This window comes from Andrena cerasifolii, chromosome 16, assembly GCF_050908995.1.
Source record: "Andrena cerasifolii isolate SP2316 chromosome 16, iyAndCera1_principal, whole genome shotgun sequence".
Classification (NCBI taxonomy): Eukaryota; Metazoa; Arthropoda; class Insecta; order Hymenoptera; family Andrenidae; genus Andrena; species Andrena cerasifolii.
In genome coordinates, this window is record NC_135133.1 from 5,267,291 (window position 1) to 5,280,022 (window position 12,732).

General features: G+C 39.7%; 3 protein-coding genes across 5 annotated transcripts; 2 read left to right on the top strand and 1 right to left on the bottom strand.

Moving 5' to 3' along the window:
• Window positions 1–3,903: 3,903 nt before the first annotated feature.
• LOC143377603 (uncharacterized) lies at window positions 3,904–4,839 on the bottom strand. 2 transcript variants are annotated; one of them, XR_013087363.1, is made up of 3 exons: window positions 4,704–4,839; window positions 4,490–4,576; window positions 4,334–4,393 (listed from the first exon to the last, which is right to left on the bottom strand). XR_013087363.1 is itself a non-coding variant. In XM_076829079.1 (2 exons), exon 2 carries the CDS (start codon window positions 4,341–4,343, stop codon window positions 4,026–4,028), a length of 318 nt encoding a protein of 105 aa, XP_076685194.1. In that variant the 5' UTR covers window positions 4,344–4,393; window positions 4,490–4,576; the 3' UTR covers window positions 3,904–4,025. The 2 variants fall into 2 exon arrangements, 1 of the variants encoding a protein (XP_076685194.1); XM_076829079.1 differs by lacking the exon at window positions 4,704–4,839 and having other exon boundaries at window positions 3,904–4,393.
• A 253-nt stretch (window positions 4,840–5,092) lies between these two features.
• Window positions 5,093–11,173, top strand: LOC143377588 (DNA (cytosine-5)-methyltransferase 1). Of its 2 annotated transcripts, XM_076829040.1 has the most exons (14): window positions 5,093–5,437; window positions 5,522–6,089; window positions 6,180–6,543; window positions 6,620–7,559; window positions 7,630–7,829; window positions 7,907–8,324; window positions 8,402–8,725; window positions 8,805–8,956; window positions 9,039–9,373; window positions 9,450–9,561; window positions 9,640–9,789; window positions 9,867–10,033; window positions 10,116–10,356; window positions 10,434–11,173. In XM_076829040.1, exons 1-14 carry the CDS (start codon window positions 5,314–5,316, stop codon window positions 10,665–10,667), a joined length of 4,329 nt encoding a protein of 1,442 aa, XP_076685155.1. In that variant the 5' UTR covers window positions 5,093–5,313; the 3' UTR covers window positions 10,668–11,173. The 2 variants fall into 2 exon arrangements, with proteins under 2 accessions (XP_076685155.1, XP_076685154.1); XM_076829039.1 differs by having other exon boundaries at window positions 5,093–6,089.
• A 134-nt stretch (window positions 11,174–11,307) lies between these two features.
• LOC143377600 (calcium load-activated calcium channel) lies at window positions 11,308–12,493 on the top strand. The gene is made up of 4 exons (XM_076829075.1): window positions 11,308–11,480; window positions 11,565–11,642; window positions 11,762–12,081; window positions 12,160–12,493. The coding sequence occupies exons 1-4, from the start codon at window positions 11,420–11,422 to the stop codon at window positions 12,250–12,252; spliced, it is 552 nt and encodes a 183-aa protein (XP_076685190.1). The 5' UTR covers window positions 11,308–11,419; the 3' UTR covers window positions 12,253–12,493.
• Window positions 12,494–12,732: the final 239 nt, after the last annotated feature.

Sequence of the window (12,732 nt, forward strand, 5' to 3'; positions counted from 1 at the left end):
ACCTCTTTTCGCTTCATGTTCTCCTGATACCTGGGCCAAAATCTGGCAAAAATTTTCAGAATGCACAAAATTGGGCTTTGTAACAGGAGAACATGATGTCAAAAGAGGTGGCACTAAGTAATGTCTCCGGAGAGAGAGTCGAGGATGCCTTCGCAGCTGAAATTCAGAATACCTCTTTTCGCTTCATGTTCTCCTGATACATATTGGCCAAAACCTGGCATAAATTATCAGAACGCACAAAATTTGGGCTTCGTAACAGGATAACATGACTTCGAAGAAGGTGGCGCAAAGTAATGTCTCCGGAAAGCGAATCGAAGACGCAGAACTATTCGAAGCAGAAGTTTCGCTGAAATTCAGAATATCTCTTTTCGCTTCATGTTCTCCTGATACCTGGGCCAAAATCTGGCAAAAATTTTCAGAATGCACAAAATTGGGCTTTGTAACAGGAGAACATGATGCCAGAAGAGGTGGCACTAAGTAATGTCTCCGGAGAGAGAATCGAAGATGCCTTCGCAGCTGAAATTCAGAATACCTCTTTTCGCTTCATGTTCTCCTGATACCTGGGCCAAAATCTGGCAAAAATTTTCAGAATGCACAAAATTGGGCTTTGTAACAGGAGAACATGATGTCAGAAGAGGTGGCACTAAGTAATGTCTCCGGAGAGAGAATCGAAGATGCCTTCGCAGCTGAAATTCAGAATACCTCTTTTCGCTTCATGTTCTCCTGATACCTGGGCCAAAATCTGGCAAATATTTTCAGAATGCACAAAATTGGGCTTTGTAACAGGAGAACATGATGCCAGAAGAGGTGGCACTAAGTAATGTCTCCGGAGAGAGAATCGAGGATGCCTTCGCAGCTGAAATTCAGAATACCTCTTTTCGCTTCATGTTCTCCTGATACCTGGGCCAAAATCTGGCAAAAATTTTCAGAATGCACAAAATTGGCTTTGTAACAGGAGAACATGATGTCAGAAGAGGTGGCACTAAGTAATGTCTCCGGAGAGAGAATCGAAGATGCCTTCGCAGCTGAAATTCAGAATACCTCTTTTCGCTTCATGTTCTCCTGATACCTGGGCCAAAATCTGGCAAATATTTTCAGAATGCACAAAATTGGGCTTTGTAACAGGAGAACATGATGTCAGAAGAGGTGGCACTAAGTAATGTCTCCGGAGAGAGAATCGAAGATGCCTTCGCAGCTGAAATTCAGAATACCTCTTTTCGCTTCATGTTCTCCTGATACCTGGGCCAAAATCTGGCAAAAATTTTCAGAATGCACAAAATTGGGCTTTGTAACAGGAGAACATGATGCCAGAAGAGGTGGCACTAAGTAATGTCTCCGGAGAGAGAATCGAAGACGCAGAACTATTCGAAGCAGAAGTTTCGATGAAATTTAGGATACCTTCTTGCCGCCTCATGTTCTCCTGATACATATTGGCCAAAACCTGGCATAAATTATCAGAACGCACAAAATTTGGGCTTCGTAACAGGATAACATGACTTCGAAGGAGGTGGCGCAAAGTAATGTCTCCGGAAAGCGAATCGAAGACGCAGAACTATTCGAAGCAGAAGTTCCGCTGAAATTTAGGATACCTTCTTGCCGCCTCATGTTCTCCTGATACATATTGGCCAAAACCTGGCATAAATTATCAGAACGCACAAAATTTGGGCTTCGTAACAGGATAACATGACTTCGAAGAAGGTGGCGCAAAGTAATGTCTCCGGAAAGCGAATCGAAGACGCAGAACTATTCGAAGCAGAAGTTTCGCTGAAATTCAGAATACCTCTTTTCGCTTCATGTTCTCCTGATACCTGGGCCAAAATCTGGCAAAAATTTTCAGAATGCACAAAATTGGGCTTTGTAACAGGAGCACATGATGTCAAAAGAGGTGGCACTAAGTAATGTCTCCGGAGAGAGAGTCGAGGATGCCTTCGCAGCTGAAATTCAGAATACCTCTTTTCGCTTCATGTTCTCCTGATACATATTGGCCAAAACCTGGCATAAATTATCAGAACGCACAAAATTTGGGCTTCGTAACAGGATAACATGACTTCGAAGGAGGTGGCGCAAAGTAATGTCTCCGGAAAGCGAATCGAAGACGCAGAACTATTCGAAGCTGAAGTTCCGCTGAAATTTAGGATACCTTCTTGCCGCCTCATGTTCTCCTGATACATATTGGCCAAAACCTGGCATAAATTATCAGAACGCACAAAATTTGGGCTTCGTAACAGGATAACATGACTTCGAAGAAGGTGGCGCAAAGTAATGTCTCCGGAAAGCGAATCGAAGACGCAGAACTATTTGAAGCAAAATACTACCTATATCGCACCATTGCAATGTATTGAATGTATTTTGAGGAAAATAAAGTGGAAAAAAAACTCTAGAAAAGTGTACTATCATTGTAGAAACCGTCTTGAACATTCCTATCCAAACTCCAAAGTTCTCTTACATAAAGTGTTAATTCGAAGGAGGTGGCGCAAAGTAATGTCTCCGGAAAGCGAATCGAAGACGCAGAACTATTCGAAGCAGAAGTTTCGCTGAAATTCAGAATACCTCTTTTCGCTTCATGTTCTCCTGATACCTGGGCCAAAATCTGGCAAAAATTTTCAGAATGCACAAAATTGGGCTATGTAACAGGAGAACATGACGTCAAAAGAGGTGGCACTAAGTAATGTCTCCGGAGAGAGAATCGAGGATGCCTTCGCAGCTGAAATTCAGAATACCTCTTTTCGCTTCATGTTCTCCTGATACCTGGGCCAAAATCTGGCAAAAATTTTCAGAATGCACAAAATTGGGCTTTGTAACAGGAGAACATGATGTCAGAAGAGGTGGCACTAAGTAATGTCTCCGGAGAGAGAATCGAGGATGCCTTCGCAGCTGAAATTCCGAATACCTCTTTTCGCTTCATGTTCTCCTGATACCTGGGCCAACATCTGGCAAAAATTTTCAGAATGCACAAAATTGGGCTTTGGAACAGGAGAACATGATGTCAAAAGAGGTGGCACTAAGTAATGTCTCCGGAGAGAGAATCGAGGATGCCTTCGCAGCTGAAATTCAGAATACCTCTTTTCGCTTCATGTTCTCCTGATACCTGGGCCAAAATCTGGCAAAAATTTTCAGAATGCACAAAATTGGGCTTTGTAACAGGAGAACATGATGTCAAAAGAGGTGGCACTAAGTAATGTCTCCGGAGAGAGAATCGAGGATGCCTTCGCAGCTGAAATTCAGAATACCTCTTTTCGCTTCATGTTCTCCTGATACCTGGGCCAAATCTGGCAAAAATTTTCAGAATGCACAAAATTGGGCTTTGTAACAGGAGAACATGATGTCGAAAGAGGTGGCACTAAGTAATGTCTCCGGAGAGAGAATCGAAGATGCCTTCGCAGCTGAAATTCAGAATACCTCTTTTCGCTTCATGTTCTCCTGATACCTGGGCCAAAATCTGGCAAAAATTTTCAGAATGCACAAAATTGGGCTTTGTAACAGGAGAACATGATGTCAGAAGAGGTGGCACTAAGTAATGTCTCCGGAGAGAGAATCGAGGATGCCTTCGCAGCTGAAATTCAGAATACCTCTTTTCGCTTCATGTTCTCCTGATACCTGGGCCAAAATCTGGCAAAAATTTTCAGAATGCACAAAATTGGGCTTCGTAACAGGAGAACATGATGTCGAAAGAGGTGGCACTAAGTAATGTCTTCGGAAAGAGAATCGAGGATGCCTTCGCAGCTGAAATTCAGAATACCTCTTTTCGCTTCATGTTCTCCTGATACCTGGGCCTAAATCTGGCAAAAATTTTCAGAATGCACAAAATTGGGCTTTGTAACAGGAGAACATGCCGTCGAAAGAGATGGCGTGTGTAGGATGATTGATATAAAGTTTGCAGAGAAATAACAATTCATTGTGATATAAATATAAAATGATACTTTATTTTACAATCCTTTCTTACATGTCAGTCTATACACGAGGGAAGATAAATTTTTTCATTAAGAAGATAATTGCAAATATTAGGCTATAAACATTAAACTATATTAGTATGGTCTATAATTGCGATGAGAGTAATGCCTATCGTGTCGGTCATATCTGTCACCCCTTTCATTCTCACGTCTTTCATTCTCGCGTCTTTCATTGTTACGCCTTTCCCACGCATTGTTACGTCTTCCGTGGCCTTGATTCTGACGTGACCACTCGTAGTGAGATCTGCGCTCCTTGGTATGCCATGGATCCATAATTGGTGGTTTTCGTAACTCCATATTTTTAATTTTCATAAACGCACTGTCCTTCTCCGTATAACGATCTGCGAATTCATTCTCAGATTCTTCCAGAAATTTCTTTTGTTCTTCCGTCATACTTGTGCCTTCCTCCTGAGTTCGTATGTATTCAATAATAACATATAACTCTGGAATATAACAAAATTGAACATCAATAAAGTTTATTATTCATAAGACAGAAACAGCTTACTTTATTCAACACAATTTAATCAGAGATTACTTACCTAACGATCACGAAAGTTTCACACAGCAGTCACACACATCTCATTGTATCTTTATGCAAGCACACAGCATTTTTTGATTGCGCACTCCTAGAATTACAGATTAAACAAATATCAATAAACGTATGCCACCTACAAGTACCTGTAGATATTTATGCACATATTTCTTAATAATAATTCAACGTGTAAATTTCGTCTAAGCGAAACTGATATCTACGTGTTTGATAGTAAATTCACGAAAGAGCAAATGGTACGAACGAATATCAAATTGGATCACAGACAGTTAAAAAAAGTACAATTATTAACATATACACATTATATTGTTCAACAAACATTTATTGTTTGTCTCAAACCCATCAGTGTCCACCATTTTGTCACGTGGGAAATGTATTAGTGCGCACCGGTAATTAACCGAATACCTCAATTGTTTCATTTAATTTTGTACAAATAAAGAATCAACTGCTAACTAGTAATTTATTTTAATTTGCCGACTCGTTAAAAACCCGCACATTTGCATTAATTAAATGTATTAGATCGAGTATGAAAAAAAGAGGTGGACAAAGGTGGCGCTGCGTGGAAAAATGGCTCGAGTAATGGCGTTCTCATGTAAACAGGCCACGCGAGATTTTGGCGGTACATCATCAGTGTATGCCTATACTTGCGAGTTGTGTTGTACGCGTCTGTGAAACTATGAGAAAACGTGATCATATATAATTATCTTTAACGTAAGAAATATATCCCCATTACGGTCGTCATAAAGAGTCTGTATCGCTTAAAGAGCGAGTTTTCAAACGAAAGCCCGGTGAAGATAATCTGCTTCATTCAATATGATATCCGCTATCATAGCAAATACCGAAAGCTACGAGATACAGAAACAAACACAAATTGAGGATACGGAAGGACACCGAGTACCCTTAAACGAGCACGTTAGCGAGGAGAACGGGAACGCAGGTAAAGTGTTTGAAAGTAGCTTGGAAACGGACACGGAGAGCAATTCAAATGATAGAGTGATTAAGTTCAATTCCCCCTCACCAGCTATCGATGCTATGATATTTGACCAAGCAAACAGCGATAGAAAGAAACTTCGCAGCGGGAAGTATATTAACGTAGAAGCTACGTCGGATATAAGCAAAGGTAACGAAGACAGCCCTAAAAATGCAACGTCGAGGCAGAAGGCTCAATCGAAGAAGCCTACTAAGAGAAAAAGCAACGGAGCCGAAGAGTTGGAACCGAAGGCTCCTATGTTGGCACAGAACGAAGAAGTAACGCACGATGCGAAGCATGAAGCTGAGCTAAATCAGGAACAACAAGATTCCGACGACGAATCTGAGAATACCCTTAAAAAGACTAAAACGGAAGAGTATAACGCGACGGTAGAAGAACCAAAAATAGTATGTCAGAGACCTGCCAATGTTCAACAGAAATGTGAATATTGTTGTCAGAAACTAACCAGCGCCGACTTAAAAATATATCCGGGACATCCTAACGGGGCAGTAGAAGAACTCATTGCTTTAACGGATCCCAAGTTATCTTTGTTCACAGGAGAAGAAGCTAATGTTTACGAGGGCGATGAGAGGCCGCAAAATAAAATAACTGACTTTTGGTATGTTATTCTCTATCATACAAAGGAAATATAAATATCTAAAGATGTTAATAAATCCCATTTCATGTACTTTCTTTACATTTTCTACAGTGTATATGACAAAAATAGACATTTGTGTCCTTTCGATACTGGCCTGGTCGAGAAGAATGTAGTACTTTATTTTTCCGGCTATATGAAACCCATATACGAAGAAAATGCATGTCCGGAAGGAGGTGTGCCTGCGAAAGATATGGGACCAATAAACGAATGGTGGGTGTCGGGCTTCGATGGCGGTGAATTAGCACTTGTAGGGTTTACTACGGCGTTCGCGGAATATATATTAATGGAGCCTGCTGAAGCATATGCTCTGTTTATGGACTCTGTGAAAGAAAAGATATACATGAGCAAGATAGTCATAGAATTCTTATTGGATGAAATTAATCCGACTTATGAAGATTTGTTAAATAAATTGCAGGTAAACGTTTCTATTACGCGAGACAGTCTAGCTTTTTATATTGCTTTTGCCTACATACATTTCCATCTGCTTTCAGACTATAGTCTCACGGAAAGGTTTGTCTAGATTTACAGAAGAATCTTTGTTACGGTACGCACAATTTATCTGTGATCAAGTTATTTCCTTCGACGCGTCAGCAAGACCGGAAGATCCTTTATTAATCACAAGTCCGTGTATGCGAGCGTTGATAACGCTCGCGGGTGTAACGTTAAATAAAAGAATTGCACAGCGCCGAACACAATCTAAAGATCAGAAGAACAAGAAAGTTGCTTGGACGAAGGCCACAACCACGAAACTAGTTAATAATATGTTCGAGACATTCTTCTCTGACCAATTAGCCACAAGTAAAGACAAAGAGTTGTCGGGACCTAAGAGACACAGGTGCGGGGTATGCGAAACCTGTCAGCAGCCGGATTGCGGGGTTTGTTCTGCTTGCAAGGATATGACAAAATTCGGCGGTTCTGGGAAGAGTAAACAAGCTTGTAATAGAAGGAGGTGTCCAAATATGGCTGTACAAGAAGCTGATGATTCGGATCAGGAGGATGACGAGATGAACGATACGTTAGTGGAAAATGCGAAGATCACTCAAAAGATGATCTTGAAGGAATTCAAACATGTAGAGAAGGAAATCACATGGGTAGGAGAACCGATTATCGACGATGGCCGTAGAACATTTTACAAATCGGTTATGGTAATTGACGAAGAAATAAAAACGGATGATTACGTGTTGATCGAGTCTAACGATCCTACCATACCACTGCAAGTGGCTAGAGTTATGTATATGTGGGAAGATAAGAGTGGCGCGAAATTGTGCCACTCGAATTGGTTCAGAAGAGGTAGCGATACTGTACTTGGCGAAACGTCCGATCCTTTAGAATTGTTCTTACTTGACGATTGCGACAATGTACCATTCACGTCGATCAAATCGAAAGCCACTGTCATTTACAAATCTAGTCCAGAGAATTGGGGTGAATTAGGTAATTAAGCTCTCTGTAAACGAGCAAGTCCTACGCTGCGTGTTTTTAAACATTGTTAATTACATTTTAGGAAATGCAGACATATTGCCCGAGGACGAGATACAAAATATAGATGGGAAAACATTCTTCTATCAGAAACGGTACACCCCGGAAACAGCTCGTTTCGAAGATCCTTCCCCAGATCCTGTATGTCAGCGAAAAGAAATCAGTCATCGGTTTTGTCCTGCTTGCGTGCGCTTTACTGCACTGCAAAGCTATTACACGCCAAAGGTTTGGAAGGCGAAGGATTATGGCTTCTCCGATTATCATTTGAGCTTTCGATATAAACGAGTGTTCGCCTGTTCTAGGTCTTTGACAAGGAAGAAGAGAAAAGTAGCAAAGAAGTAACGTATAAAGTGGTAAAATACAAAGACGAAGAATTTAAAGTTGGCTCTGCTGTATTTCTATCGCCAGGGGCTATAAAATATAAATACACATCTACATATCACACTTCTTCCAAGACAAAGAAAGGGAAGGTAGACGAAGACATGTATCCTGAGTATTACCGAAAGTCCTCGGACCACGTGAAAGGTTCGAACTATGATACGCCTGAACCGTTCCATATTGGTTACATAAACGCGATATACGCAACAACGAATAACAAATTAGTCGCTTCGTCTGATATATGGATTAAGGTAAACAAAATGTATCGACCGGAAAACACGCACAAAGGACTTACATTGATGCAGCAAGTCGATCTTAATATGGTATATTGGAGTGACGAAGGTAATTCTATTTAAATATACAATAATTAATAAATTGCATCGATCAATGGTCAGTAAATATCAATTCAAACCTTTCAGTCTGCGATGTGAAATTCTTGGAAGTAGCGGGCAAATGCTATCTGGCGTATTCGGAGAATCTAGATCAGCACGTGGAGGAGTGGACTGTCGGTGGTCCGAATCGTTTTCACTTCTCTCAATCTTACAATGCTTCAGAAAAGACGTTCGTTGACCCGCCGAATTTCGCTATGAACATTGGCAAGTGTGGGAAAGGAAAGGGGAAAGCGAAGTGCAAAAGTAAAAAATCGGAGACGAGTAACAGCAAGAAAGCAATCGAGAAACCTATCGAGTACTGCGCTGTACCACGAAAATTGAAAACCTTGGACGTTTTCGCTGGCTGTGGTGGTGAGCATAAATATCCAAATTTGATCATGAAGTGTTTTGGCTTTAGGCCCTTTTTCCTAATGTGGAATATATGATACAGGATTATCTGAAGGATTGCGACAAGCTGCTATCGTAGACAATCGATGGGCGATCGAAAGAGAGGAGCCTGCTGCATGTGCTTATCGACTGAATAATCCCGATACAACAGTGTTTTGTGAGGATTGTAATGTACTTCTGGCAAAAGTTATGAACGTGAGTATAAAGTAACGAGCGTAAACAATTCGAGAGGTTGTATAATACATGAATCTAAAATATATTTTCGATGTTTACACAGGGCGAACTTTGCGATAATAATGGACAACGTTTACCTCAGAAAGGCGAAGTAGAGTTGCTGTGCGGCGGACCGCCTTGCCAAGGTTTTAGCGGCATGAATCGCTTTAATTCGCGGCAGTATTCGTTATTTAAGAATTCCCTAGTGGTATCATGTTTGTCTTACTGTGATTATTATAGACCGAAGTTCTTTATTATGGAAAACGTGAGAAACTTCGTTTCGTTTAAAAGAAGCATGATACTCAAACTTACATTAAGATGCCTCGTACGGATGGGTTACCAGTGCACGTTTGGTATCCTGCAGGCTGGGAATTATGGTATTCCTCAAACAAGAAGGAGGTGTGCATAGTTCGAATTTAATTAACTGAATTTGAATCGAACGCGAGTGTCTTATTTTTCATTTATATATTTGTAGGCTAATAATATTAGCTGCTGCGCCAGGAGAGATACTTCCAAAGTACCCAGAGCCAACCCACGTATTTAGCAAACGGGCATGTCAATTAAATGTTATTGTTGATAATAAAAAGGTAAGGTATAATTATATCTCCATGGTAATCGTTAAATTTATCCAGTGCAATCTTACACACCTCTGTCTCTTCTTATAGTATTCATCAAACTGTGATTGGACGGAGTCAGCGCCGTATAGAACGATCACTGTTCGCGATGCTATGTCCGACTTACCTAATATTCGAAACGGTTGGAACAAAGAAGAAATGTCTTATGGGGACGAGCCGATATCTTACTTTCAACGCAAAGTAAAGGCAAAATTATCGAATACCCGATGATAACATCCAAAAATGCTCTTAATTAATATCGAAATCCTTGCTCCTAGGTAAGATCGAAAGAATCCGACGCAATATTAAGAGACCACATTTGCAAAGACATGGCGCCACTGGTCGAAGCGCGAATAGCACACATTCCAACCGCAAGCGGGTCTGATTGGCGCGATTTGCCAAATATCGCGGTACGTTTGAGCGATGGAACGTACTCCAAAAAATTGTAAGTATAAAACGCTGGAAATTTTCGGCACGCTGAAAGAAGCCAATATGTAAACTGCATGCACTCATCATTTTTCTCGCAGAGAATATACTCATCACGATAAGAAGGTTGGCAAGAGCTCCACCGGAGCCTTCCGTAGTGTGTGTAGCTGCTGCACGGGTAGACCGTGCGAACCAATAGCTAGACAATACAACACGCTAATTCCGTGGTGCTTACCTCACACTGGTAACCGCCATAATCACTGGGCTGGTTTGTACGGTAGATTGGAATGGGATGGATTCTTCGGTACTACTATTACCAACCCAGAACCTATGGGTAAACAGGTAAATGTTATTCTTTTCGTTATTAAACCTCTTCTCGTATTTATACGGAAAGACTTAATTTTATTCTCTGCGCACAGGGCCGTGTTTTGCATCCGGAACAAACCAGAGTTGTAAGCGTAAGGGAATGCGCTAGATCGCAGGGCTTTTCGGATTCGTTCCGCTTCTACGGAAATGTGCTGGACAAACATCGTCAGATTGGCAACGCCGTTCCACCGCCGCTGGGCGCCGCTCTGGGCCTCGAGATAAGAAAGTGCTTGGGAAGTGAAAGCACCGAGCCACTGGCGAAGAAATTACACATTTTCAGTGACTGATAATGATATTAGACGCGTAATCTGAGAACGATATTTATAACGAACTATATCTATTACATTGAATCTTAATAGTAGCACGATGTTATGAATATCCTTTTCTTTTTATCCGCATAAACCTGCGAACGCGTGCCCAGTATGTAGATGCTTCTTTTTACCATTTTACGTGGTGAAAACTATTATGCGATGCATATCGAGTATGCTGTACGGTCGGTAAAAGTTGCAAAATTTATTTACACATGTAATCCTCAAGGGCGGGAATCAGTATTTTAAATTAACATTGGAGACTGTCCTCGATATTGGGAACTCTAAAATAAAGGTTGCGTATTATATCGAGAACTGTTTTTACATAAATGCTTGTTTATAACATCTATTATGTCATATGTATATATTGTACCTTTTTACAGTTATACGTTAAAAGTAAGATTGTTTATCGACATAGTTTTAGGAGAGAGATAACACAAGGGATATTTATTGTGAAATAAAGACTTTATAATGAAAGCATGAAACCTTGAGTTGTTCATTTATCCAACCTGCCCCTTGTTACTTTCTTGAATTCTATAAATGGGAATAAGTAGTATTTTACTGTTACTTCGAACGAAAATTCGAAGGCACTTATGAATGATAAAGGAAATTAATTCCATACCCATTCACAGTTGTTCAAATTTCATATCAAACGAGAAAACCCACGAAGCAATACACGGACTACGTGTCTAAATAATCTAAGCAATATTTAATACATCTTTTCTATAAATATGTGGGCAGATACCATTTTAATCGTGTTTATTAGTGTCTGTACAGCTTTACTCGGAGAAGGTACAGAATGTTTCCTCGATTCCGAGGTTATATTCCTTGCTTTCATGTTATTGCTGTTCCTTATAATTTTTATATTACTTGCAGGTTTAACTTGGCTAATGGTTTACAGAACGGAAAAGTATCAAAAATTGAAAGCCGAAGTAGAAAAACAGAGTAAGAAATGTAAGTTTCTGAATGACGATGATGTTAATGTAAAAGTAATCTATATAGAAATTGAGAAACTTGAATTACTTAAAACGCGAAATAAATTTTCTTGCATTGTCGAATGAAACTGATTTCAGTGGAGAAGAGAAAGGAAGCGCATGGCGATTCGCTAGATAAACAGCAGAAGAAAAAGATTGAACGGGAGGAAGAGAGATTAAAAAATAATAATAGAGATCTGTCTCTTGTTAAGATGAAATCGATGTTCGCAATTGGATTTGCGTTCACTGCTCTTTTGAGCATGTTCAATAGCATTTTTGATGGCAGAGTCGTTGCCAGGTTGCCTTTTGTCCCGATTAGTTGGATACAAGGTTTATCGCACAGGAATCTTCCCGGCGACGATTACACGGAATGTTCATTTATCTTTCTGTACATATTGTGCACTATGAGCATCAGACAGGTAAATGAATCTTTCTTTTGTAAAGTAAATCTGCTGCACGCCAATAGCTTCAAATTTACTAATGATTGTCTGTTACAGAATATTCAAAAAATGCTTGGATTTGCGCCGTCTAGAACAGCGAGCAAACAGAGCGGGAGTATCTTTGGCCCGCCGCCACAACAATTTAAATGAATTTAGAGAAATATTGAATTAATTATACAATGTATTTTGCAGCTAATTGTGTGATTGTTATTTTAATTTTGCTAAAAGGACACTTTGTAGAATGCTGTTTCATTCGACAAATGACTGATATCAAAAAAGAATTACATTATAGATTGAAATTAAAGTATAAAATATAATATATACTCATTATGTACATTATACATTAGAAATATATTTAGTCGACATTTAATAAATATATATTTAATACTGATATATGTCCTTCTTTTTTAATTAATCTTTACATAATACATTGGCTTTACGAATGTTATAAAATTATTTACAAGTAATCGTTCGAACACAAAAACTATGAAATCTCTTGAATATAACAGGTGTATAAATTTTATGAGAAGACATAACTGTACGTAACTGACACAAACGTAAGAACGCTAGTTTCGCGTAAAAATCGAAGATGTGAATAGAGATATTTATAAATAATACTTGAGAGAGATA

Bases quoted from the DNA above. Each gene is read 5' to 3' on its own strand.
- LOC143377600 (XM_076829075.1), top strand. From the start codon at position 11,420: ATGTGGGCAGATACCATTTTAATCGTGTTTATTAGTGTCTGTACAGCT. The intron at 11,481-11,564 runs GTACAGAATGTT...TATTACTTGCAG, and splicing joins TACAGCTTTACTCGGAGAAG to GTTTAACTTGGCTAATGGTT. The intron at 11,643-11,761 runs GTAAGTTTCTGA...AACTGATTTCAG, and splicing joins AGAAAAACAGAGTAAGAAAT to TGGAGAAGAGAAAGGAAGCG.
- LOC143377603 (XM_076829079.1), bottom strand. From the start codon at position 4,343: ATGACGGAAGAACAAAAGAAATTTCTGGAAGAATCTGAGAATGAATTC.
- LOC143377588 (XM_076829039.1), top strand. From the start codon at position 5,314: ATGATATCCGCTATCATAGCAAATACCGAAAGCTACGAGATACAGAAA. The intron at 9,374-9,449 runs GTGTGCATAGTT...ATATATTTGTAG, and splicing joins ATTCCTCAAACAAGAAGGAG to GCTAATAATATTAGCTGCTG. The intron at 9,790-9,866 runs GTAAAGGCAAAA...CCTTGCTCCTAG, and splicing joins TATCTTACTTTCAACGCAAA to GTAAGATCGAAAGAATCCGA.